A 24,558-nucleotide genomic window follows, 5' to 3' on the forward strand; every position below is an offset into this window, starting at 1 on the left:
CAAAGGCTATGGGCCCTTATAATATTCCAGCAATAGTACTGAAGACGTATGCTCCAGAACGTGCCGCACCCCTAGCCAAGCTATTCCAGTTCAGCTACAACACTGGCATCTACCCGGCTATGTGGAAAATTGCCCAGGTATGTCCTGTACACAAAAAGCAGGACAAATCCAACCCGGCCAATTACCGCTCCATCAGTCTACTCTCAATCATCAGTAAAGTAGTGGAAGGGGTCATTAACAGTGCTATTAAGCGTCACTTGCTTAGCAATAACCTGCTCACTGATGCCCAGTTTGGGTTCTGTCAGTGTCACTCAGCTCCTGATCTCATTACAGCCTTGGTTGAAACATGGACAAAAAAGCTGAACTCCTGAGGTGAGGTGACAGTGACTGCCCTTGACATCAAGGCAGCATTTGTCTGAGTGTGGCATCAAGGAGCCCTAGCAAAACTGGAGTCAATGGGAATCAGGGGGAAAACTTTCTGCTGGTTGGAGTCATATCTAGCACAAAGGAAGATAGTTGTGGTTGTTGGAAGTCAGTCATCTCAACTCCAGGACATCACTACAGGAGTTCCTCAGGGTAGTGTCCTAGGCCCAATCACCTTCAGCTGCTTCATCAATGATCTTCCTTCCTTCAAATGGTCAGAAGTGGGAATGTTTGCTGATGATTGCACAATGTTCAGCACCATTCGTGACTCCTCAGATACTGAAGCAGTCCATGTCCAAATGCAGCAAGACCTGGACAATATCCAGGCTTGGGCTGACAAGTGGCAAGTAACATTCGCGCCACACAAGTGTCAGGCAATGACCACCTCCAAGAGAGAATCCAACCATCGCCCCTTGATGTTCAATGGCATTACCATCACTGAATCCCCCACTATCAACATCCTGGGGGTTACCATTGACCAGAAACTGAACTGGACTAACCATATAAATACTGTGGCTACAAGAGCAGGTCAGAGGCTAGGAATTGTGCGACGAGTAACTCACCTCCTGAGTCCCCAAAGCCTGTCCACCATCTGCAAGGCATAAGTCAGGAATGTGATGGAATACTCCCAACTTGCCTGGACGAGTGCAGCTCCTACAACACTGAAGAAGCTTGTCACCATCCAGGACAAAGCAGTCCACTTGATGGGCAACACATCCACAAACATTCACTCTCTCCACCTCCGACGCACAGTAGCAGCAGTGTGTACCATCTACAAGATGCACTGCAGGAATTCACCAAGGCCCCTTAGACAGCACCTTCCAAACACACGACCGCTACCACCTAGAAGGACAAGGGCAGCAGACACATGGGAACACCAGCACCTGGAAGTTCCCTTCCAAGTCACTCACCATCCTGACTTGGAAATATATCGCCGTTCCTTCACTGTCGCTGGGTCAAAATCCTGGAGCTCCCTTCCTAACAGCACTGTGAGTGTACCTACACCACATGGACTGCAGTGGTTTAAGAAAGCAACTCACCAGCACCTTCTTTAGGGCAACTCGGGATGGGCAATAAATGCTGGCCCAGCCAGCAAAGCCCACATCCCGTAAAAAAAAATTCTATTGGCTTGGACTACATAAAGCTGTCGTCAAATTTTGTCAAACATGTCAGGTGATAGGGAAACCTCAAGCAATAATTAAACCTGCACCTTTAATTTCGATTCCAGCATTTGAGGAACCATTTACCAGGGTCCTGATTGAATGTTTAGGCCTGTCCCTAAGGCCAAAAGTGGAAATCAGTACTTGCTGACAATCATGGATGTGTCCACTAGATTTCTTGAAGTGATACCTTTATGAAATATTACAGCAAAGAGGGCTGTAGAGGAGCTGACTAAATTCTTTACAAGGTTTGGGTTACCAAAGGAAATACAGTCCGATCAGGGTTGGAATTTTATGTCACAGCTGTTTAAGGAAATAATGAACAGCCTGGAATAAAGCAGTTTAAGTTCTCAGTCTTTCACAAGGTGCTTTAGAGAGATGGCATCAAACTTTAAAGACTATGATGAGAACGTATAGTCAAGACTACCCACAGGACTAAGATCGAGAGATTCCATTCTTGTTATTTGCTATTAGGGATGCCCCTAATGAACCAACAGGGTTTAGTCCTTTTGAATTAGTCTGCGGGGAGGCAGTGACGTAGTGGTATTGACATTGGACTGGTATTCCAGAGACCCAGGGTAATGCTCTGGGGACCTGGGTTCAAATCTCACCTTGGCAGATGGTCAAATTTGACAATGAAACCATTGTTTATTGTTGTTCACTAATGTCCTTTAGGTCTGGCCTACATGTGACTCCAGACCTACAGCAATGTCGTTTACTCTTAACTGCCCTCTGGGCAGTAAATGCTAGCCAGTGATGCCCACATCCGATGAACGAATAAAAAAAATGATCATGAAGTAAGGGGCCACTTAAGTTGATTCAGGAAAAACTAGTGGGTCAAAGTTCAGAAGCTACTCCTGGATTATGTGACAAAATTTAGAGAAAGATTGGACAGAGCATGTTAGGTAGCTAAGGAACATTTAAAGATATTATAGCAAGTGATGAAAACAAGTCCAGATAAGGATGTCATGAAGCTATTAATATATATAATATTTTGGACAATATTTTTCTTTTAAAATAGAGGTTTAGTCTGCAAGAGTGTCTTAATTGGATTAAAGCTAGCTAGTCTGGGTGCTTTGATGGGTACTCGTTTTGATATGGAAGAGAGATAGCGTGCATTTGCATTTTTTGAATAGAGCATCAAGAAGTGGGGTGAAAACTGATGCCTATCTAGCAGATACCAAACAATATGTTTGCATTACTAATAAAATTGGTACTATGAAAGGGGTTTCATTGTTAAAAGGTGAAGGAAGTTCAAAGAGGCTGGTGAGACAATGAGAATTTGAATTCAATCGGTGGTGGTAGGTATAACTTCAGCAGTTTTCGGGTGTGCAGAGCAGAGGCAACGTGAGATCAAAAGGCAGCTATAAGCCTCCAACTGGCTCCACAGTGAAAAGAACCTAATTTTGAATTCGTACGGTGAAAATGTTTTGCCTGGTGTTTGGTTAAGTCTATGGGTTGCTGTTGCCTTAATGGAGATTAGTTTGGGAATTTGTTAAAAGTTAAGATAGTAGTAATTTGTAACCATATGTATATATTTTAACCTGTGTAAGTTAATAACATGTTTCAATTAGTTTAATTTAAAGCCTTGAGAACTGGTGGTCTGATTCCTGAATTTAGAGTCATATCTCAAACATAACACTTAAAATTATAGGTTATGACAGTTGTTTAAAGTTTCCCTCTGGGAATTATAAATAACTCCGCTTTACCAACTGCATCGGTCATAACAAGGGTCAAGACTCATAGTTTTGTTGCTGAAGAAAAAGTGTTAGTCTTGTCGCCAGTGTCAGGCGAATCATTAAAGGCAAGGTTTAGTGGGCCTTACCAGATTGAAAAGAGATTGAGTGAAGTAAATTATTTAATAAATACCCCAGATAGAGAAAAGAACCAGAGGCTGTGTCATGTACATATGCTTAAAAAGTACTTTGACAGGGAAGATTACCTAAAGGAGTTATTAATAGTGGTAGATAAGGAAAAGGAGGTAGAAAGGAAGGAATCTGAAATTGACTTTCCTCTAATTAAATTGGACAATGAGGGAGTGCTTGAAAATTTAAATGTGATACTGAATTACCTGCCAGTGTCAAGAGTCAAAGTGATTTGGAAATGCTATTGCAGTCACACAAAGCTATTTGTGGGAATAAGCTGGGAAAAACAAATTTGGCTATACACGATGTAGATGTGGGGGATTCAGTTTCAATAAGGCAATATCCTTATAGATTAAAATTAGCTCAAGGCAAAAAGAAATTGAATTCATGCATCAGAATGACATCATAGAGTCTAGTTGCAGGAACTGGAGTTCACCCATCGTGATGTTGCTGAAATCGGATGGAACACAAAGACTGTGGGTGGAATTTTCCGTGCCCGCTGGCATAGGGCATGTTCAGCAGCATGAGCGGACAATATGGCGAGAAGGCTAAAAATAAGTTTCATGTCGTCATGAAACCAATTTACGATCGTCCTCTCAGCCCGTCGATGGCGGGCCACATTTCCCACCATTGGACTTCGGGAACTTCATTGTACTACAACTGCATGTCATTATAAGGCCAGACGGCTGGAATCATCCCACCCAATGTCCGCCCACATGCCGACATGTTTCACAGCAGCATATATAAGGCTTGCACTTGGTGGGCTGCACTTTGAGGGGAACTTGGGGATGAGTGCACAGTAACATTGCGCAGCACTCCCAAGGGTCACCTGTTGGACTTCAAGGTTGAGGCACTTTGGGATGGGTGGGGGCAAGGGCTGCCCTACAGTTGAGGAGAGTGGACGAAGCTGCCGCCAATTGGTCAGGTGGAGTGGGGCGGAAGTGGGTGGGGTTTCAGGCAGCCATGTAGCGCACTAAACTCTGGCCATCCAAGTGGTGGCCAGCAATCTCCGGGATGTATTAAGGGGCCTTCAGACTTAATCAAGAGAGGTTCTTAGAACACCCAAGCTAATTCATGCGTCTCTCTCTCTTTCACCCTGCAGGAGGAGTACTTCAGGAGCATGGAGCCTGGTGAACTAGCTGTATGCCTTGTGGTGTACTGAGAGCGAAGACGATGGAGGAGAGAGTGACAGAGGTGCCTGGCAGTGCAGAAGGAGGAGCAGCACCCTCAGGAAGAAGGGGTGGCTGGGACTCCAGCACACGCTACCAAAGAGCCACAGCGAGTTGTCGCTTGTCGGTGCCTAGCGACACCCAGGGTCTATAGATGTCGTTTTTCATTCTTGCAGATGACCGAGAACCAGTGTAGCTGAAAACTGTGCATGTTTAGGGAACTGGTCAGTCACATCTGCCAGCTACTGCAGGATTTGGTGCCACGGGGACACGGAGGGCATCCACTGCCAGTGGCCATGAAAGTGACCGTGGCGCTAAATTTTTTCCGCCAGTGACTCCTTTCAGGGCTCCACAGGTGACCTCTGTGGGATATAACAAGCCTCCACCCACAAATGCATTCATGAAATCACAGATGCAATCTTTGCAAGGGCACACAACTTTACGCATTTCGACAGGATGCAATTAAAAGCGATCGGTTCTGCCCAGAACACGGGTTTCCCACAGCTACAGATGCAATCGACTGCACTCATGCGGCACTCAGATCTCCGTTGCAACAAGCGGTCAACTTTGTCAACCACAAGGGCTTCCATTTGCTGAATGTGCAGCTGGTGTGCGACCACCACAAATGCATACAGTAGATCTGCGCACAATTTCCAGGGAGTGTCCATGACTCCTACATTCTCAGTCGGTCACAGATCCCTGATGTCTTCCAGGCTACAGGGATTACTTCTCAGGGACAAAGGCTACCCACAGAGGATGTGGCTGATGACATCCATGCAGCGGCCTCAGACTGCAGCAAAGCGAAGGTATAATGAATTAATGCTGCAATTCGCAACTTGGTGGACCAAACCATCGGGATGTTGAAAATGAGGTTCCAGTGCCTGGACTAGTCTGGTGGAGCCCTGCAATACAATCCACAGAGGGTGTCACGCATCGACGTCGCCTGCTGCACCATTTACAACCTGGCGTGGCAACGGAGAGAGGAGCTAGCTGAGGCGGAGATGGAGGAGCTAGACGTCTCTGCCAATGAGGAAGACATCAACGGGCATGAGGGTGAGGAGGTCCTCGAAGGCAACAATGAAGCCCTCGCACTGGCCAGATGAGGCAGGTACGCTCAGGAGGTCCTCACAGCTGCTAGATTTGTGGAGGACGATGACAACATGCAGTGAGAAGACACCATAGATCCTCACATTGCATCTATGAACGTTTGACTCCAGTCTGGCTTATGGCAGAGCACCTACCTTCTGTGATAATGCTTTTGTCATGGAGATGCAGTGGAGGCCCTAATAGTTGCTCAGTTGCAGGAGGATGATGATGACATGCAGTAAGGACACTCTATAGATCTTCACATTGCCTCCGAGAATGTCTGACTCCTGTCTGGCTGAGGGCAACTCGCTTGCGCTCCATGATCAGGGTCATATCATGTAGATGCAGCCATGAAACTTTAAAAGCATCTGATTCTTTGTCTGCCTTCAGTAGCTGACCTCTTCAGGAGCACAGCATCACTGGTCACAGATGCTGAAGAGGTGGGGGCCAGCCCCATCTTAAAGGTGCTGAGAGCACAGAGAGAATTTTGGAACTCTGTGACACCTGCCCTCGACATTCTGGCAGCAATGACAAGCACCGCCGAGGTGCAGACATCAGTAATGCGTCCAGGGTGTGTCTTTGGTCTGAAGGCTGCACAAAGCACAGGGAAGAGGCACTGGACTGAGATGCCTGCCTTTATCTTGTGCAGAAAGGTTTTACATCTGAGTAACATGAACACTGCTCATCAGAACAAGGAGCCACAGGCAGGGAGACATTGTTGAGAGTTTATTTACAATAGTACAAGTGATTAACACCCGTGCCCAGGCTGTGCAACTACATCTTCTTAATCCTCCTAACCCTGCCGCTACATCCTGGTGCTCCCCTGAAATCCACAGCGGAGGTGGAGGCAGCTTGCTGACTGCTACGCCCTGTCTGTGATGACCTATATGGGTGTCCTCTGGAGGGCCAAGAGCTTGGGGTTCCTAGCCTGCTTTCAGGGTCCTGCTGTGTAGCAGTGGCACCCTCCTTGACCTGTGGAGCTGGAGGTGCTGGGGTCCCAGAAAAAGTGAATCCAGATGGGCTGGACACTCCTGGAGTCACCTGGATGGCACCGCGGTGTGCTCCTGCGGATCCTCCTCCCTATGGGTGCCCAAAGGCCCCTGGCTGACTCCTTGAGGAGAAGGGGAAGCTGGAGTGAGATTGAGCTGCCCCACACCCCTCCTGCGCACAGACTATTGGAGGCCAACTATGGCGTCAGCGATGGAGTTCAGCCCACACAGCAGCACAGGAGCGACGTCCTGGACCAAGGTGTCCATGGCAGCCACCATCCTACCAGTGTTGACCTTGGTGTGTTGGCATGCCGGTGCTGTCTCAGCCTGAAGGCGGATGGACTCCTCCATCATGCCTTGCAACCTGAGGAGTGCAGCAGACATCCCTTTCTGATGTTCCCGAGCTTGCCTTTGCATTTCCAGCAACTGAGACATGACCGAGTCCAGAGGCTCCTCATCTCACTTGGACTCAGCAACATTCTGGCTTCCAGCAGTCCTCCGAATGCCAGGGACCTGGGAAGTCCCTGCACCCGCCTGCTGTGGATCAGAAAGTGCGATGTGTTCACCAGATTGTGATCCTGAGGCTACTCTAAAGCTAGGTCCCACCGAGGTGTGTGTCTCTGCGATGGTGGACGGTGTGGGTGAGTGCTGTGACGGGACTTCAAAAAGGGTGTCTTCAGATTCCTCTTCAGGGGTTTCTTCGGGGCTTGATTGGAGGCCCTAGATTGTGACTGTCGGCTGTTTCCCAGATGTGCCTGCAAAAGCATGGTAGTGGCCTGTGAAACAAGACACATCACTCACAGCATGGTTGGCTGATGGATATTGGACTGCTGAATCCCCATTTGGTAGAGCACTGCCAACCTCACCATTAGCACAGGAACAGTCCAGGTCCTCGCTGGCCAGCTGGATGGCTCTGTTTTCAAAGTCCATGAGGATCTTGAATTCAGGCATTCCTCCACCAGTCTGTGACCTCTCCCTCTTATTGTTGTGCCAGCTTGTCCTGCATGAATAGAGATGGAGAGAATGTAAGCAGGAGGCCTGGCAGGCCGGACAATAAGTGTGCCTGGCATGTATGGGTGGCGAGTGGTCCCACGGACAGGATGAGGACAATGAAGTTGTGTGTGAGAGATTGAATGGTGATGTCCCTTGAACTGGCAGTGAATGAGGGCCCTATGGCTATGTGATGGGTTTGTGAGTGTGTGAGTTGAGAGTGATGAGAAGGGGGACTTACCCTGGTGGAACGAAGGAGATCATGCATCCTCTTGCGGCACTGGGTGGCTGTCCTCTTTTGTAAGGTGTTGGCATTGACCACTGCTGCTGCTGCCTCCCAAGCCGGATTGGTGATGCTGCTACCTATCCTGTGAACAGATCGTGGGTACAGGACATCACAGCGGGCCTCCACAGCGTCCAAAAGGCACTTGAGGGACACGTCATTGAACCTAGGGGCTGTAATCTTTTTGCCTTTCAGGACCATGTCTTCTGTACAGCAGCCCTGGGCTGGAAGCACTGAGAGGTCTGCGCGCGGCTGCACTTTAAATATGGATACAGCCATTTTTGCAGTCTCACCACTTTAAAATCCCTCACACCAACTCCTGAATTCAATGTGCTTCTCATTCTCATAACCTTAAGATTCACCAACTCCAAACTAATCAAGGAATTTCAAATATCCTGCAAAGATCCCCAATTTATTATGACGTGGCAGGTGATGTCTGCCAGGCAGACCAAATCCACGAGGGAATCTTGGTTGCGATATCACAATAGTTTTGCAATTTGTATTTATTACGAGATGCATGTATTGAATTCAGAAGTAATATGTCCACCAAGACCTTTAGAGATTTTAAAAAATTAAATTAAAATATTTATTAACAAAATAAAAGATTTTGAGTGCAAACATAAGATTACAATTACTACTATAATAATTCCTAAAATTCCTAATTAACCTGACCTCCAGTTACACTCCCTTTAAGGTAACAGTCCACAATAGATTTTAGATTTAAAACAAACTCAGCAAGTTAACACAGTACCCTGGACAATGGAATTCCAAATGGCTTTTCTTCAACTTTAGTTTCGTTAGATAGCAGACTTATGTACAAATGCTGGAGGCTTCATTCAGGCTATTTCATACAGTCCTGTTAGATCTTACATGGCCTTCTGACACATAACCTTTCATCCTCCCTTATATATGTTTTGCTCTTTTTAATATGTAAATTCTATTGTTGCATATGTCTTTGAAACTGTACCTTCCTCATAATATAAAATCTTTCATGTTGCCACTATTTCCAGTAACCTTTGGGAAAAATAAACATATTCCTTAGCCTTGCTTATCTGGCTAGTCGTAAACAGACTAAAATCCCTTTGAAATCCAAATATCCCTTCATTTATCTAAAATGCTAATTCCCTTCACACCTTACATGCTAAGCCAGTATCCATGTTTACTTATTAACATATCGAGCACCTAGCTTCTTTCGATGATTTAAAGCTTGCAATTTGCTTGACTACAAAATGTAATTAAATCACACACAGACCCAACTATACTTATCTCCATAAACCTATTTCACAATAAACCAGAAAAATATTATGAAAAAAATGTTAGCTTGATGACACCTGGAAAAGGGTGTATATTTGTGAGACTAGCTAAGTAGAAATCTTTTGGGAAATGGTGTAAGACTAAATTTAACTGTGTAACTGTAATCTTGCCTGTTTATGTTTTCTTTCTTTTTGTTAATAAATGTTTTACTTTAATATTTTAAATCTCCAAAAGTGGTAGTGGAATCTTTACTTTTGACTTCAGTACGTATACCTTCTCGTAATAAAAATACAAATTGCAAATCGTTGTGATAGCTTGGCCCAGTTCCCCTTTGGGATTTGGTCAGCCCGGCAATTACCACCTGACATATAACAGATGCTAATTGCAACAATGGTGCAATACTCCTTGTTATTTGAGGATGTCCGAGCTGTAAGTGACTTAATTGTCTTCTGTGGGTCCTCTCACAACTGAAGAGTCCAATGTGATATTGGTGTGGACGTTCACAGCACTGGCAGTTCATGTTGCCATTGTTGGTGCTTGGGGGAAGTTCTGTAGCTGCGCTACCTCTGTCCTTCCTCTGGGCACAATGGATATTACGAGTTTGACGTAGATGGTCCTCGAAACATTCTGAACCAAGTTTCATTGCTTGCCTCCACATGGGCCGGTCAGCTGCTGTGTTTTCCCAAGAGAGGTGGTCTGCAATGCAGACATTTGTGTGGCTCTTTTTTAGGGTATCCTTGTATGATTTGTACTGACCACCTTGATATTGTTTGCCCTGAAACAATTCCCCATGGACAATCTATAGTCATCCATGCAGGAGACATGGCTGCCCATCTAATTTGAATTTTCTGGAGGGGGGATCTCCGTACTGTTATGCCCGGCGCGATGAGGTTCCTCATTTGTGCTTTTGTCCTGCTATGGAATTCTCATGATGGACCCCAGGTGTCTTTGGTGGAAGAGTTCCAGAGCTTTGATGTGGCTGCTATAGCAGGCCCAGGATTCTGAGCCATACAGCAGGGTGGTAAGGGCAATGGCCTAGATAGTAAGGGCAATTGCTAATTATCTTAGGGACAAACAGATCAAGAAAGTAAATACATGGTTAAAAGATTGGTCTGTGAAATGTAGAAGCTGTACCACTGGCATGGGCTGAATCTGAACCAGGCTAAAAGGGAAAGATTAAATAGGACTGTGAAAATTACTATAAACTAATAAAGGGAAGGGGAGTGTTCATGTAGAAGTAATAATAAACCAAAGATAAGAATAAAGAGGACATAAGGTCATAGGGAATGATAATAAGACATCTGTTAAACATAAAATGGGAGTGACTTAAAAGAAAGATATTCCATTTTCTTTATAGCACTGTAACCAAAAGTGTGATAGAAATACACTATCAGGGCATATAAACAGGTGGAAACAGTTACCCCAATAAAAGTTCTGTACAGGAATGTACATAGCCTAAGAAATAAAACCATTGAGCTAGAAACACAATTTCAGCTCATCTAGTCACTGGAAAAGAGACCTGGCTACAAGCAGGGTATGATTTGGAACTAAATATTCCAAGCTTTCGAATCTTTCAAAAGGATAGGGAAACTGGGAAAAGAGGTGGAATATTGACAGAAGGCACAATTACAGCCAAAGAAGGGATTTCAGTAAAGGGTCATTAGGCCATGCAGACACTGGGATTGAGTTAAAGAAGAAAGGATATAGGGTTCTGGCACAAATTATCTACCATCCTTCTGATAGTAGTAATTTATTTCGTGGTTGAGGGATATATAACTATGGAGATTATGAAAGCATGTTGCAAAAACAATATGGTTCTAATGGTGGTTTTTCATTTTCACAACATCTGGGAGAAGCTGAACAGATCAAGTAGTACAGAAGAATGAATCTCTTATGAGCTGTTTTTAACTCAGCCCATCCAAAAGACCATAAGACATAGGGGCAGAAGTTGGCCATTCGGCCCACCAAGTCTGCTCTGCCATTCAATGAGATCATGGCGGATCTGATAATCCTCAACTCCACTTTCCTGCCTTTTCCCCATAACCCTTGATTCACTGACTGATTAAAAATCTGGCTATCTCAGCCTTGAATATACATAACGACCCAGCCTCTACAGCCTTCTGCAGTAAAGAATTCCACAGATTCACTACCCTCTGAGAGAAGAAATTCCTCCTCATCTCTGTTTTAAATGGGCGTCCCCTCACTCTGAGATTATGCCCTCTGGTCCTAGACTCTCCCACAAGGAGAAATAACCTCCCAGCATCTTCTCTGTCAAGCCCCCTAAGAATATTATATGTTTCAATAAGGTCTCCTCTTATTCTTCTAAACTCCAATGAGTACAGGCCCAACCTACTCCACCTCTCCTCATAAGGAAATCCCTCCATACCCGGGAACAACCTAGTGAACCTTCTCTGGGATGGTGGAATGGTGGAAATGGGCGGGGAGGAAATGATGGCCAGCAGAAACTGTTGCATAACTCCAGCGTTCCCGTTATTTTAACCTTTGGACCTCTGGTAGCAATGAGGCTGTCTGTCACAGGAATATCTTCTAATTAAAATGTGAACCTTGCATCCTGATGCTGTCATTGGTTACACATGTGATTTTTACTTAAAACCATTGGGACTGTATGGGGGGGTGGGAGGGGTGCACAAAGCTGGCAGCAGAACCTGGGGAGGACAGAAGAGGCCAAGCTAAGAACTTAAATTGATCTTTTCTGCAGATTCCTCATGGGCCAGAAGAAGCTGGGATGCTTCAATTGGACCTTGAATGTGTGCACCCCCTGCCCTAGTATCCTTGTTTACCCCTTTCCAGCACCAACATTTCCCCCCTTTCTCCCCAGCATTAACTCCATGCTGGTGATCATTCTTTTGGTCCCGACATCCTTGGGCTATCAGCCCAATTTCTGCTCCTGCCGTCAGGCTAGATTTAAATGAGCCTTGTAGTTAAACGGGCTGCAGGGCTCAGGCTGAACTCACCGTGGGAACTTCTGTCCTGCCCTGCACCCCACCCATACCCAGTACACTCTGAGTTAAAATAGGTGATAAAATAGAGTCAGTATGGATTTAGAAAACGTGGGTCATGTCTGAAAAAACTAGTTGCATTTTTTTGAGGAGTTCACTAAAATGGACAGAGCAGTGTCTATGGACATTGTGTATATGGATTTCCAGAGGGCATTCGGTAAGGTTCTGCAGAAGAGATCATTAGCAAAAACAAAAGTGCATAGAATTGTAGGTAATCTTGTGACATAGGTTAGGAGTGATTGAGGAATGGAAGTTAGAGAGTAGGAATAAAGGGATTGCGGGATGTACCCATACTTTATTAGTCCCGACAGTGAGCTTGTGGTTTCTCCTTTCCTGATCTTAGGGAATGTGCGGATATTATGACAGGCGGTTCTCGGAGGTGTATCGTAGTCTCCACACTGGCCGAAGCTCGTTTCTACGCTGACCGCGGTTTCGATGATATTCTGTATGCCTATCCTCTTCCCTTCGACAAAGTGGATGTCTGCGCTGAGCTGGCGGAATGCCTGGAGATGTTCCATGTGCTGATCGACAGTGAGGAGGCCCTGGCAGAGCTCACAAAAAGACAACTGAAAGACGGGAAGTCGTGGCTGGTGTGGCTGAAAGTGGACTGCAGCAATGGAAGAGGTAAACAAACTTGGAATATTACATGCACTGGGAAACAATTAAGTCAGAAAGAAAAGAAAGAAATTGGATTTGTATAGCACCTTATAATCAAAGTGCTTCGCAGCAGTAGTCACTGTTTTAATGTGGAAAGCACAGCAGCCAATTTGCACACAGCAAGGTCCCACCATGAGATAGTAATCATGTAGCATGTTTCTAATTCTGATCTCCTGAGCACCAATTTTAATTGATCCACTATTGCTTTCAAGTGCCAAGGCCTAAACTCTGGAATTTCCTCCCTGAGTTGCTCTGCCTCTCTACCTCTCTTTCCTCCGATAATAAGATGCTCCTTAAAACCTATCTCTTTGACCAAACTTTTGATCAGCTACCCTAAAAATCTCCTTATCTGGCTTAGTGCCAGATTTTACTTTATAATGCTCCTGTGAAGCAACTTGGGATGTTTTATTACAATAAAGGTGTTATATACATACATGTCATTGTTGTTGTTGAAAAGACAGACAGGACCTTGGTTTAACGTCTCATCTGAAGGACGCCACTCCGCTAGTGCAGCACCCCCTCAGTACTGCACTGGAGTGCCAGCCTGGCTTACATGTTCAAGACTCTAGAGTGAATCCACAACTTGCTGACTTTTGAGAGTGCTGCCACCAAGGCACAGCTGACACCAGTAGAATGATAGGCAAGTTACCGAGCCATATTGATGCAAAGATCCCAGGTTTAACGTCTCTGGTCTGCATTGAGTGAGTTGATCTGAACTGGAGTAATATTTGGGGTATTTCCAGTGGAGAAGTGAAGACTATTACTAATGGAATTTTCTATAGTTTGTAAATCTGCAGCTCCTGTTCTGCAGAAGATGTCACATTATTCAAAGAAGAAAAAATCAGCAGGGGTCTTTTTTTTTGAAAGATAGAATTCCATTGGAGTTGAGTAATGTGGGATGGGATTCCAAAAGAATCAGGGTAAGAGGGATGGAATTCCAAGGGAGGGACAGGTACTAGACAGTAGGGTTTCATGTGAGAATTAAGGCACTAGAGCTATGAAGTTTTGATGGACAGGGTATTATGGCCTTGGCTCCTTGGTAGTACTCTAATCTCCACATCAGAAGATAGTGCGTTCAACCCCACTCCAGAGACTTGAGTACATAATTCAGGATTGTACTTCATTGCAGTACTGAAAGAGTAGCGCTCTTTTAGATGAGACATTAAACTGAAGCTCCATCTACCCTCTGAGCTGGATATAAGATTCCGTGGCAGCATTAGAAGAGTAGGGGAGTTGTCTTGACCATCATCCACCTCCCTGCCAACATCACTAAAACCGAATATCAGATTTTTATCGTGTTGTTTGTGGGGCAGAAGAAACATAAATTGGCTGCAGCATTTCCCTACATTAAAACAATAATAACACTTCAAAAGGTTATCCATTGGCTTTGAAGTGCTTTGAAATGTTGTTCCAGAAAAACACAAGTTCTTTCTTTTGCTAAAGTAGTGAGTTTTGATGGGAGATGGATGGGCTTAGAAAGGGTGAGTTAGGGTAGCGGAGGGATGGGCTTTGATGGGAAAGTTAGATTGCTGAAGGGTTAGACTTCAATTGGCAAGTTAGGGGAGTGGAGATACTGGTGTTGAAGAATGAGTTAGAGTATTAGGTGGATTTGAGGTATTGTACTTTGATGGGTGATTTACTGTACTGGAGGGATGAGCTTTGATGGGAGAGTTAGGGTATTGGAGGGTTGAGATTGGATTGGTGAGCTACTGTACTGGAGGGATATGTTTCAATGGAGAGTAAGAGCACTGGGGGGATGGGATTTGATGCCTTTTCACATATCCTGGAAATGTCTCAAAGTGCTTCAGACATGTGGAATTACTTTGTTATCTGGTTAAGCTTAGTAATCAGTTTTTGTGCAGCAAAATTCAATAGACAGTAGTAAGATAACTAAGGGCAGGATTTTGCCCTTGGCGGGGGTGCTCAGCGGGGGCGGGTGGAGATGGTCGGGAAGCTGACCATGCACGATCCATGCTGGGCGGGCCTTAATTGGCCTGCCAGCATGAAATCGTGGTGTGGTGCCAATCGCTACCTGTGCGGGCGGGGGGAGGAGGGAGATCCGGGCCTAGCTCATAGTTCGCGCATGCGCAAGAAAGAGCGCTTCAGTCTCCCTGAGGCATGGAGCTGCCTCAGGGAGATTGAAGCCCTGTTTAAGAAAAATCATGAACAGAATAAACATTTATAAAACATGTCCCCTGCTGTGACTCTGTCACATGAGCTGGAACATGTTTTTAATTTAAAAAATTAAGTTTTTATTTAGTATTTATTTGCTTTAGGAAACCTCATCCTGTTCGTGGATGAGGTTTCATAAAAAATGTAAAGGCCGCTTGGCCTTCTCGCCTGCCTGCCAACCATTAGGTTGGACGGGCAGTGTAAATTTGAATTTAATTCGATTGTTAATGGCCTTAATAGGCCTTTTAATTATTGGCGGGCGCGCAGCCGACTCTGGCACGCGCCCGCCGAGTGAAATATCCCGAGACTGCATGGCCGACATCGCGCATCATTTTACGCTCAGGCTTGTCAGGCGCGCACTTGTACACTGAGCGTAATAACCTGCCCGAAGTTAACCTGATTTCAGTGGTGCTAGTTGAGGGAGGATTATTGGTTAGGACACTGCTCTTTCAATTGTCTCATTAAATTCTCTTTGTCCATCAGATCTGTGCAAACCAAGTACTGTGGATAGGTGTGAAGACCAAGGGTCTTCTCCTAACTAAAACTCCCCCCATAACCAGCAGCATCTTCCGTCATTGTCATTTTAATTTTATCCATTCATGGTATTGATGAGGCTCCCACTGCAGAAGTGGGAAGTTTATGAATGGAATGCAGATTGGGGTCCAATGATGCAATTAGGACACAACGTGATGTTAAATGTTTCTGGATGGGTTTCAGAGAGGTCAGTAATGTTACTGGGGGAGCCAGGCAGGATTCCCCAGTGGGGTGGATGAAAAGGGCCATGTGACCTATAAAATGACAACATTCTCAGCTGCTCTTTATTTTCATTGTGGACTCTGATTCTTTGATGACTGTGGGGTTTTGGTTGTAACTAGACAATTTTTCAAAAAAAAGTAGGAGAAGTTGAGTATGGGTGCTGCTTTAGCTGCAGTCTATCGGAGCTAAGAAGAAGAGGTCAGTATTTTATTGTTTTTATGGCACCTTGCTGTGTGAAATTTGCTGCTGCGTTTCCCACATTACAACTGTGACTGCACTTCCGAGGAGGACAACTAAAAAAGAAATAAGGAGGGAGAAGATTAAATATGAGGGTAAACTAGCCAGTAATATAAAAGAAGATTGCAAGAGTTTTTTTTAGATATATAAAGGGTAAGAGAGAGGCAAAAGTGGACATTGGGCCGCTGGAAAATGACGCTGGAGAAGTAGTAGTGGGGAACAAAGAAATGGCGGAGGAACTTTGCGTCAGTCTTCACAGTGGAAGACAGGAGTGACATCCCCAAAGTTCAAGAGAGTCGGGGGGCAGAGGTGAGTATGGTGGCCATTACCAAGGAGAAGGTGCTAGGAAAACTGAAAGGTCTGAAGGTGGATAAATCACCTGGACCAGATGGATTACACCCCAGAGTTCTGAAGGAGATAGCTGAAGAGATAGTGGAGGCGTTAGTGGTGATCTTTCAGGAATCGCTGGAGTCAGGGAGGGTCCCAGAGGACTGGAAAATTGCGAATGTAACCCCCCTGTTTAAGAAGTGAGTGAGGCAAAAGACGGGAAATTACAGGCCGATTAGCCTGACCTCGGTCGTTGGTAAGATTTTAGAGTCCATTATTAAGGATGAGATTTCAGAATCCTTGGAAGTGCATGGTAAAATTGGGCAAAGTCAGCATGGCTTCATCAAGGGGAGGTCATGCCTGACAAATCTGTTAGAATTCTTTGAGGAGGTAACGAGCAGGTTAGACAAAGGAGAGCCAATGGATGTTATCTACCTGGACTTCCAGAAGGCCTTTGACAAGGTGCCGCACAGGAGGCTGCTCAGTAAGATAAGAGCCCATGGTGTTAGAGGCAAGGTACTAGCATGGATAGAAGATTGGCTGTCTAGCAGGAGGCAGAGAGTGGGAATAAGGGGGTCCTTCTCAGGATGGCGGCCGGTGATAGTGGAGTTCCGCAGGGGTCAGTGTTGGGACCACAACTTTTCACTTTATCCATTAATGTGTGTGTGTGTGTGTGTGTGTGTTCGTTTCCCTGTTTTTCCTTTCTAGTGTGCCTGTCTAGGTCTATTGGACACACCATATGGTGATAGCCCAGCACTGTTTGCATTAAAAGCCAGTTTGACTCAGTTAGTAGCACTCTCACTCACTGAACCAGAAGATTGTGCTTTCCTACAACAGTATCTACACTTCAAAAGTACTTAATTGGCTGTAAGGTGCTTTGAGATCTGTGGTCATGAAAGGCGTGAGATAAATGCAAATCTTTCTTTTTCAAGCCCCACCCTATATACCTGATGCTAGGCTGATACTTTAGTGCCAATACTGAGGAAGTGTGGTATTCCTGAGGCATTAAACAAAAGGGGCCTTCCTCTGCATACAAAGAGCAAGGGATTCTCTCAGAGCCCTAGCTAATGTTTATGCTCCAACCAACAACACCAAAAGCACTGAGCAGCTCTGTTTCTGGAATACACAAATTGGCTGCTGCGTATGCCTATCTAACAACAGTTAGTACTTTGCATTTCAAAATGTGACTCATGTATGTGAAGCATTTGGAAATTTCCTAAGAGGATAAAGCTCTGTGTAAAAAGCCAATTTCTTTGTTTTTTAATTCAAAATTTGGCTGCTGGACATATTTGTGGAGTTGGGGTGGTGTGTTGATGTGGGCTGACGACAGAAGGATGTGTGGATTTTGCTGTCATCAAATTTTTGACCTGAAAATTTACCTTAAATTAGATCAGCTTCCAGTGCAATCCCATGATACAACCACTAGGTGCCACTGCAGCCTATGGAAGTGGCATATTCTCCGGCTTTATCAAACCAACAGACACAAACAAAAATCTGGATTTCTGCCTCTTTGTGGAATGGAGTGTTCCCAGAAAACAGATGCAGATGAGAAAGACCAGTAGGCCTGTCCAGAAAGAAATTCCCTGTCCATCATTAAAGCATTCAGCTTTTTTCTTAAATGATACTGCCAGGTATTCATTCATTCCAGGTGTTGATCAGTATTTAGTACAACAGCAATAATTCATAGTCATATTAACGTAGAGGGAAAGAAAATGTCCTGAGACATTTCACAGAGATGAGGTAAAGAAAAGACACCAAGCAGGTTGGATTTAGAACAGTGATCAAGATACCAGTCAATGAGATGGTTTTAAGTTCTTAAAGGAGGAAAGGGAGGTTGAACAATATCCAAACAAGAAAGACTTGCATTGACTTTCATGACCTCAGAACATCTCAAAGTGCTTTAAAGACAATTAAGTGCTTTTGAAGTGTAGTCTATTGTAATGCAGGAAACATGGCTGCCAATGTGAACTCAGGAAATCCCACAAGCATTTTTCATTGATGTTGACTGAGGGATTAAATATTGGCCAGGCCAGCAAGGAGAACTCTCCTGTTCTTCTTCAAAATAGTGCCATGAGATCTTTTACGTCCACCTGGAGTGCTATAACTTGCAAGGCTATGGACCCGGTGCTGGATAGTGGGATTAAAAATGAGCAGCTAGTTTCTTTTTTCTTTTTTTTTGGCCAGCGCAGACACGATGGGCTGAATGGCCTCTTGTTGTATTGTAACTTCTCTATGGCAGGCAGGACTTTGGTTTGAAATTTCATTTGAAGCATGGCCCCCACGATAATGCAGCAATCCCTCAGTACCATGCAAAACAATAATCTAGAATTTGTGCTCAAGCTTCTGGAGTGGAGCTTGTGAGCCACATCCTTCTGACTCATAGGGAAATGTCCTCTGCAACTGAGACAAGGCTGACGTCAGTCTTAAATTATCCTTTTGTGTCGCCTTGTGCTACTGACGAGGATTAGTTAGATGTAATGTGCCAGTCTATTTGTCAACTGGTTTACTATCTAATATATCTCAATAAGATGACCTCTTTCCTTTGCAGGCTGAAAATCCAGGGGGCCAGTTTTAACCTGGAGCAGGTTGTGGGTGGGATGGGGTGGGGGTTGGAGGAGGGGTGCAGGGGACTGATCTGAGCTGGGCTATTGAAATAAAATTAATAAATGAGCCTGACAGAGGAAATCTCGAGTGGGTTCGGGTTACCGTGTGTGTGTGAAGTGCAGCAGGTTCAGATTTTTAATGCACTTTCTTCCTGCCCACAGTCGGGGTGCGACCCGAGGACCCTGCGGCGCTGATACTGGCGAAATCCATCGCGGAGTGCGAGGGCGTGGAGCTGGCAGGGGTGTATGCACATTGTGGGAATTCCTACCAGGCGACTGGAGTGAAGGAGATCCAGGCTGTGGCCCAGGAAACCACCACCGCCACACTGGGATTTATGGAGAAGTACGAGCATTTTGTTTTAAAAATAATTTAATCCTTTTTTTCCTTTTGGGGGTGTCAAAGGGAGGAAGGCAGCAGATAATGTAATCAGTTAATCCAAGGTACCAACTGTGTGGCTCAGTTGGTTGCAATCTTACCTCAAAGTCAGAACGTCCTGGTTCCACACCCACTCCGGAGATTTGAGGAGAAAATGCAGGTTGGCATTCCAGTGCTGAGGCAGTGATGCATTGTCAGATGAGCCATCTGTCAGATGCAAAGTGTAAACCAAGGCCTCTTCTCTGCAGATGTAAAAGATCCCATGTCACTATTCCACAAGAGTACAGGGGAGTTATCCCTGGCATGCTGATGATGTTTATCCCTCAGCCAATAGCAATAAAATTCGGATTCTTTGGTTATTATCACATTGTTATATGTGAGAGCTTGCTCAAATTGGCTGCTACATTTCCTTCATTACAACAGTGACTACACTTAAGTACTTCATTGGCTTTGGGACATCCTGTGTTGCGAAAGGCACTATATCAATGTTAGACACAGAGTATAAGAGTTTTGCATCTGTAAGCCACTTAAGAGCCGCAGTTGGAATCCACAATTCTGTTAATCCCACTATATCCCTGCAACAAATCATTCTTGGCATTCTAAATGTATGGTTCTATCCACTGATGATGCAGCAGCCCTTTCCAAACCTCTAGGCTTAAGAAATTGAAACATAACAAGCCAGCGAATTGGGAATATAAGCGAAAATAGGACTAGGTTCATGCATCATATTTCCAGGCCTCAGGGTCACGTTGTAATTCGTAGTTTGGACAGTCCTGCATCAACAGTTTCTGTTCATTGTCTGTCTCTCCCCATCTCTCCTGTAAGCATTGAGTCATGGGCATTGGCAGGCTTCCAACACCTTGCTTAAGCAACTGCTATTTCATGTGCAAGTCTAGGCAACATGTGCCAACGGGCAATCAGAGTTCCAGACTGGCCCTCACCCAATGTTCACCAGCACAGAGAGAGTCAAGAACTTCAGGGATAGGGGTGCGGATGGAATTGAGGTGGGGGGGGGAGGGGAGGAGAAAGATAAAGATTTTCTCTGTAGGAACCTTTTAAATGCAACTCTAATATCTTCCCTCATTGACCCCTGCCCCCAAAGATAGAGCTCCATTTCTGCACTATGGTGAGATTTTTTTAAAACGGCTTCAGGTAATAACACAGTCTTTGAACTCGACCCCATCAAACAGCAGGGAGGTGGGGGTGTTTGGTAGACTTGAGTGATGATGAAGGCCTGTGAATGTAAAAGAGGCCTGTAGCTGTTCTGCGAGATAATGGCTACTTCCAAAACGTGAATTGTTAAGTGTTTAACAGCCTCTTGTGCCACTTCCTTCTCCCACCCCTCTTCCCCTAAGGGACGTTATGTCCAATCATTTTATAACTGCATGCAGATACTACAACCTTTAATTACTTTCTGCCTCTGATGTCTAACAAGGATCAGGTTACAGGCTTCAAGCAGGAGGAAAATCATTGACCCAACACTGCTATTATCTCCTTTTGTCTGACTTTATATCAATTCGCAGTCGGTAGGACAGGGAGAGCAGAGAGGAAAAAACACCTTTTATAAGGAGGTAGATCAGGAAAATTCCAGGGTACAAGATCACAAGATAATTAAAATGAGGGAGGCCATTTAACATTCATCTAGAGATACCTGACGAGACATGCATATTGTACCATTCAATCATCAAACAATTCCAGAAATTGAATTGTTCAATTGTCAAACAATTCTGGGGTTCTACTACTTGATCTAGCTGTCCTTTGTTATGTTGATTACACTGTGTAAAGGAGAATTTCTAGATATTCTCCTAAAATAGGCTTTTACTAATTTAAACCTGTGTTTACTGACCGTACACTCATAATTTAATGTCCTGGATTTACCTTTTCTATTCCCTCAACCCTCTTGCATCCCTCAGTAAGATTACCTCTTCAAAACCTCCTTTCCAGGCCATAAAGCCCAAGTTTCTACAATTATTCCTCATAATTCAGGTTCTAATGGGGATCAAACTTGTGTCTCTTCCCTACACTGTTACCAGCAGTTGAATGCCTCCCTTGTGTCTCAATTATAAGTCTGAACACGGTGCTTAAGCTGTGGTCACTGTTGTAGGAAACAAGGGAGTCAATTTCCACGCAACAAGGTCCCACAAACAGAAATGTGATGACTGTTAATTTTATATCAATTGCGTTTAATTATATGCAGGTGGAGGGCATTAACTGGGGTTTCACTTGAACACATGTAAAGAGATACTTACTGAAACTGTGGCATGGTTGAGTTAGGAGGTGTAAGCTTGTAATATTTAACTCCATAAATAAATGTAAGACTGATTAGTAATTGGTTCCAGTATTATTCTTCACCAACTAGCTTTACAGAGAATAACAATATCCCCATAATCTGTTAGTGTTGGTTGGAAGATAAATATTGGATAGGCTGCTGGGAGACCACCCCCGTCTTTCTTCAAAATAGTGCAATATGATCTTTTACATCCACCTGAGAAGGCAGACAGGACCTCGATTTAACATCACATCCAGGAGACGGCACCACTGATAGTCTAGTGCAGTACTAAGGCAGTGCTATGCTATCAGCCAAGTTTAGAGTTCAAGTCCCTGGAATGGGGCTTGAAACTACAATCTTATATTCTAATTTGTAAGAGAGAAAGTGCTACCACATAATCAAGGCTAACATCTCAAAGAAAACAGATAAAGTAGAATGAAAATTCTGGACTGGAGTAGCAGCCTAAAATGCACATGGATACATGGTGGGTGGGGCGGTTAGGTGCACATAAAATGCAACCCATAGCCACAGCCAAGTCTTCACAGATCATGTGGAAGTATAAAACATTGGTTTGACCTCAGTTGGAGTATTTCATCCAGTTCTGGGCACCACACTTTAGGAAGGATGTGAAGGCATTAGAGGGGGTGTAAAATAGTGGGGAGGTGGTGGCATAGTGGTATGGTCACTGGACTGGTAATCCAGAGATCCAGGGTCATGTTCTGGGGTCCTGGGTTCAAATCCCCTCAGGGCAGGTGGTGGAGTTTGAATTCAATAAAAACCTGGAATTAAAAGTCTAATAATGATCCTGAAACCATTGTCAACTGTCATTAAAAACCCATCTGATTTACTAATGTCCATTAGGGAAGGAAATCTGCCATTCTTAATCAATGTAGACTCCAGACCAATAAGCAATGTGGTTGATTCTGAAATACCACTCAATTCTCAAGGAAATTAGAGAAGGGCAATAAATACTGGCCCAGCCAGCAATGCCCACATCCCATGAATAAAATTTTAAAAAAGACTTCTCCAGGAAGAAGAGAAGATTGCGAGGAAATTTGATAGAAATGTTCAGAATTATGAGGGGTCTGGACAGAGTAGATAGGGAGAAACTGTTCATATCGAGAAGATCGAGAACCAGGGGACAGAGATTGGCAAAAGAAGACCTGAGGAAAAACATTTTTTATGTAGCGAGTGGTTAGCATCTGGAATGTTCTGCCTGAGAGTGTGGAGGAGGCAGATTCAATCGTGACATTCAAAAGAGAATTGGATCATTATTTGAAGAGAAAGAATTTGCAGGTGAATTGCTCTTGAGAGAGTCAGAACAGACACAACAGGCTGAATGGCCTTCTTCTGTGTTGTAACCATTGTATAATTCTGATTCTCTGATTAGCAAAGATCATTAAAGATGAATCATATTTCATATCACACAATGCCATTGCCATTGTAACACAGAATCTAGAGTGACTTAAAAATATGTATTTTTACCTAAAAAAAAAACGAATCCAGCAAATATCTTATCCACCTTAGTTTAGCCTTTAATTATATTTTCAATATCCTTAATGTTTTTGTTGTTCTTAATCTGATTGCGAATTTAAGGCTTTAATCACCCTTTGTGTAAAGTAGTTTAACTTCTTTTTGCTCCTATACTTGTGAGCTCATAACTTTGCTGCCTATCCCTATAGTTAATTAATTACTTATTACTTTGAATCTGTCTCTCCCCTCATCCTCCTGTGTTTTCTTCGCTTCTCCCTCCCTGATTCCTGGAGAGGGAAGCAGGGAACACATCCGTTGGGTGTTCCTGGTGGAGCTGGTTGTAAAATTTGGCCCCAGCTGGAGTATTCTGAGCACTACCCTTTAGAAAAGAATTGGAGGGTTTAGAGAGGGTATAGAAGAGAAATACTGGAATGGTTCAAGGATGAGTGGTTACTGGGTAAACTGGAAAAGCTGGAATTGTTATCCTTAGAGCAGAGAAGGCTAAGAGGAGAGAGGCATTTTAAATCATGAAGGATTTAGAGAGTAGGCAAATAGAAGGTGTTTCCAATGGTTGAGGTGTTGATAATCAAAGGGCACAGACTTATAGGGATTGGCAATAGAATCAGAGGTGAAATGAAGGAAAACCTTTTAATGTAGTGAGTGGTTAGGATTTGGAATGCACTGCTTCATAGGGTGAATACATATCCAACAGTAACCTTCAAAAGGGAATTGGATAAATATTTGAAGGAGAACATATTGCAGGGGTAGTGGGGGAAATGCAGGGAAGTGTGACTAACTTCTTTAATCTTTGAAAGCCAATGTAGACTTAATGAGCCAAATGGCTTCCTTCAGTGCTGTACTATTCTAAAGGGGCAAAATTCAATGCCCCTGTAAACAGGCATGGTGTTCACGATGCAGGATTAACCCACACCTTTCCTTCCAATGCAGGGAGCAAACCTCAAGCTGCCTGCTCATTTAAATGATAATAGCATGCAGTCTAGCACTAAATGCCTTAGCAGCCGCTAAACGTTTGTCTGAAGCTAGCACCACTTAAAGCAAGCCTGCACCTCTTAAAGTGCATTCGGGCTGCAGCAGATGCTGGAACTGGCTGGGGAAGAGCCTCTGACCTGTGAGAAGAGTGGCTGAGGTGCAAAGAGGAATAGCATGCACTGGAAGCCTTGGTGCATGAGATGAAGGGGGGATGTTTTGCCACCGCTGGGAAACTGATTCAGGGCCTATCCCACAATTAAGTGGGGCTGGCCGCCATGGTTACCGCCACAACAGACTACATTAAATCCAGCTCATGGTAACTGGAACCAGGTACTGGAGTCTTTCTATGCTTTTAGATCTGTACCCGTGTGAGTCAACAATTTCAGGTCAGGGCTGGGAAACTGGATGGGAATGAGAAATTGTCTGGATCTGGCAGAAGAATTGACTGTGCTGTCCACA

The 24,558-nt window shown here is 44.4% G+C and overlaps 1 protein-coding gene and 1 long non-coding RNA gene across 5 annotated transcripts in view; one reads left to right on the top strand and one right to left on the bottom strand.

Annotated features, from left to right (window-relative positions):
* LOC144679909 (uncharacterized) overlaps nt 1-19,655 on the bottom strand; it is a 30,703-nt gene extending 11,048 nt beyond the window's left edge. The window contains exon 1 of the long non-coding RNA XR_013576445.1: nt 19,469-19,655. This is a non-coding gene — a long non-coding RNA (uncharacterized LOC144679909). The remainder of the gene's footprint in view (nt 1-19,468) is intronic.
* The window catches only part of LOC144679908 (D-serine dehydratase), an 87,201-nt gene that overhangs the window by 11,750 nt on the left and 50,893 nt on the right, over nt 1-24,558 (top strand). For all 4 annotated transcript variants that reach the window (XM_078540868.1, XM_078540867.1, XM_078540865.1 and 1 more), the window contains exons 3-4: nt 12,583-12,863; nt 19,154-19,334. In XM_078540868.1, the coding sequence (XP_078396994.1) occupies nt 12,583-12,863; nt 19,154-19,334 (462 nt within the window). The remainder of the gene's footprint in view (nt 1-12,582; nt 12,864-19,153; nt 19,335-24,558) is intronic.

The sequence above is a fragment of the Cetorhinus maximus genome, chromosome 4 (assembly GCF_964194155.1).
Source record: "Cetorhinus maximus chromosome 4, sCetMax3.hap1.1, whole genome shotgun sequence".
In the NCBI taxonomy this organism is placed as follows: domain Eukaryota; kingdom Metazoa; phylum Chordata; class Chondrichthyes; order Lamniformes; family Cetorhinidae; genus Cetorhinus; species Cetorhinus maximus.